The 2,785-nt window shown below is 43.0% G+C and overlaps 1 protein-coding gene across 1 annotated transcript; it reads right to left on the reverse strand.

The window, feature by feature from the left end:
* Nucleotides 1-534: 534 nt before the first annotated feature.
* On the reverse strand, nt 535-1,532 carry LOC127314823 (3'-5' exonuclease-like). The gene has a single exon (XM_051345350.2). The coding sequence runs from the start codon at nt 1,461-1,463 to the stop codon at nt 789-791; it is 675 nt and encodes a 224-aa protein (XP_051201310.1). The 5' UTR covers nt 1,464-1,532; the 3' UTR covers nt 535-788.
* Nucleotides 1,533-2,785: the final 1,253 nt, after the last annotated feature.

The raw sequence follows: 2,785 nt of genomic DNA on the forward strand, positions 1-2,785 counted from the left end.
GCATGATCTCGGTGAAAACTATTCAACATCTACAGCTCGTTCCTCATAAACCCCAAGTGCATCCACCAGATAGAAAGAATAAAAAGGTGGAAGAGTCACCCAGAGAGCATCAACTGGTATGGAGCATAAAGGAAACCAGATTGCAATTGCAGCAAGTTTGAGCCCAGTACGTCACCGAACAAACAACCTGTTTGACTCCAATTATATTCTTCGTATCTTCTATGCAAATCATGGCCATCTAGAACTTGTTCTATGCAGCTCAGCTCTGCTTTCCCTTGCTCCTTAGTGAGGTTTGTAATCTTATATTTATGTTCAGAAAATAAATTGATTTGGTGAACGGATTAGGGTGCGTAGCAAATTTGGTAAGTGAGATTTGATAACTTGTTATTCAAATGAGAATTTGGTGAATGAGATTCGGTGAAGAAACAATTGCCAAACCTTGAGAGCAAATAGTAAATTTGAAACATCCTATCTTAATTGAAAGAAGTGCCGATATGCATCACATGAACAAAATTAACTGGTCCAGCCCAAATGTTCAGTAAAAGGAGTCCTAATCATTATTAATGTATGTCTGCTTCCGTTTTTTCATTACAGATCAATAGTTGAGCACGAGCAAAAGAAAGACAAGGAAGTTCTGATCAACACTAATGTCTGTCTGCTTCCGTTGATCCATTACAGATCCATAAACTCGTAAACCATAGTACTGCTTAATGCTACGAGACCACGAACGCACTAGCACTTAAGGTAGAAGGTAGAGTTTGCAGGAACCACGCAGTGCGTCCATTACCTCAGTCCTCGTCAGAGGTGTAGTCCTCGTCAGAAGTGTAGTCCTCGACAGCGGCAAGGCAGTGTACATGAGAGTAGTCGCCGGTGAGCAGCTTCCGGCCGACCTCGAAGGAGACGAAGGCGTCGATGCAGGCGTACTCGATCTGCTCTTCCGATAGCTCGTAGGCGTCCCACGGCCCCATAGTCACGTTGCGTGGCTTCTCGATGTTGACCCCCATGACGGCGCTTGCGATGCCCTTGAGCCCGGCTTGACGGAGCCGGGGCATTTGCATCCTGTCCGCCGCGAGGCCGCGCAGGTCAATGGTGTTGGCCACCTGGAGGTGGTGGTCTTTGCTGAGGAGGTTGGCGTCCCCCTGCACGGCTACGCCGACGAAACGGAAGCTGCGGTCGGCCAGGAACTCAGCCAGGGCGTCGGGGATGTAGTCGGCGTGGAGGAGCTGGAAGATGAGGCAGCGGCGGCCGACGCAGAGCTGCAGGAGCGCCGCCGGGTTCTGCACGCGGCTGTAGCTGGGGCGCCACTCCACGTCCAGCCCGACGATGAGCTTGTGGTAGACCCAGCGGTACATGCAGCGGATCTCCTGGAGCCAGCGCTCGACGGCTGTGCCGGAGGACGTGACGGTGGTCTTGATGTCGTGCCCCTCGAAGGCGACATACGTGACGTACGTCTCGGCCGCCATTGGCTGATGCTGATGCTCCTTGCGAGCGAAGACGACGACGGAAGGAGGGGACTAGAGATCGACGGGGTCAAGAGCGAGGAAGACTGAACGGCGTCGAGAAGCACGGCGGGGACCTGTTGTTATATAGGAGATCCACTCGGAGACATCCCAAAATAAACCCTGAAACTATTTGATTTTCCAAAATAAAAGTATCCAGGATCCATATAGAACTAGTATACTACTACTAGTAGTACTTTGGATAGAACACGTTTGAATAATTATTTTTAAAGAAAGATCCAAATCTATTTCGTAAGTTCACAAGAAGTACAAAGCATTCCAAACATAACAAAAATTAAATCGAGATTTTAGGACCAACTAACAACCCCTACTACTGCTGGAACGAGCCGCCGACGCGCCGCTGTCACCGCTCCCTTACCGGAGCCAGCCTTCGTGCAAATAAAATTATATGAAATGTCCACTATAACTCCATAGGAGTAATTTACATGAAATAAAATTTGTTTGATTTTGACACGGAAAACACAAAAGTTATTTAAAAAAGATATGTTGTTACATTTTCTATAAAATCTAATTCAAATGATTGCTTATGAAATAATTCTATGACAATCAGTCCTACAAAATAAGAAAAAAAATCTATAGGATTTCATCCAACAAATTATCCACACAAATAATTTGAGAGCTCATTTGATTCAAAGTAATGCCGCATGAATTCTGCAGGATTTTCATCCTTAAAAGTCGTTTTTATGGGCACCGTTTGATTCATAGAATTAGAACCCTTAGAAATGCATACGGACTTTTTCTATACGATTGCAATGCACTATGTTAGTAGATTTTTTTTATCCACTCAACCTCATGTTATAATTCTTTGGTTTTTTCTATGATTCAAATGCCACTTAAATAAATTTCATATAAGTTTCAAATCATATAGGATTTAACTAGCCGAAACATTTTAATCCTGCACTTTTGCTATTCCTCCGTTCTAAATTTCTAGGGAACAAATAAGGGCTCCTTTGATTCATAGCATAAGAAAAACATAGAAATATGAAAAGCAAAAGGTTGGGATGTCATGCACATTTGAATTCTATGGAAAGATCAAATGTCTTTGATTGTTGCAAAGAAATTTTTTCATGAGGTATGTCCTAATAGTTTTTTTTTAAAGATTTTACACCATAAAATTCTTATAGGATGTGTTATAATAAATCAAACAACTTGTATAGTAAAATTTCTCATAAAATTCAAATACTATATAACTCTTTTACAAATCCTATGAACCAAACATGTCCTGAGTTTATTAAACAGGAGGTTGATGGTTTCACAAGCGAGCG

The sequence above is a fragment of the Lolium perenne genome, chromosome 7 (assembly GCF_019359855.2).
Source record: "Lolium perenne isolate Kyuss_39 chromosome 7, Kyuss_2.0, whole genome shotgun sequence".
In the NCBI taxonomy this organism is placed as follows: Eukaryota; Viridiplantae; Streptophyta; class Magnoliopsida; order Poales; family Poaceae; genus Lolium; species Lolium perenne.

Excerpts from the sequence above, each read along its gene's own strand:
- LOC127314823 (XM_051345350.2), bottom strand. The coding sequence starts at position 1,463 with ATGGCGGCCGAGACGTACGTCACGTATGTCGCCTTCGAGGGGCACGAC.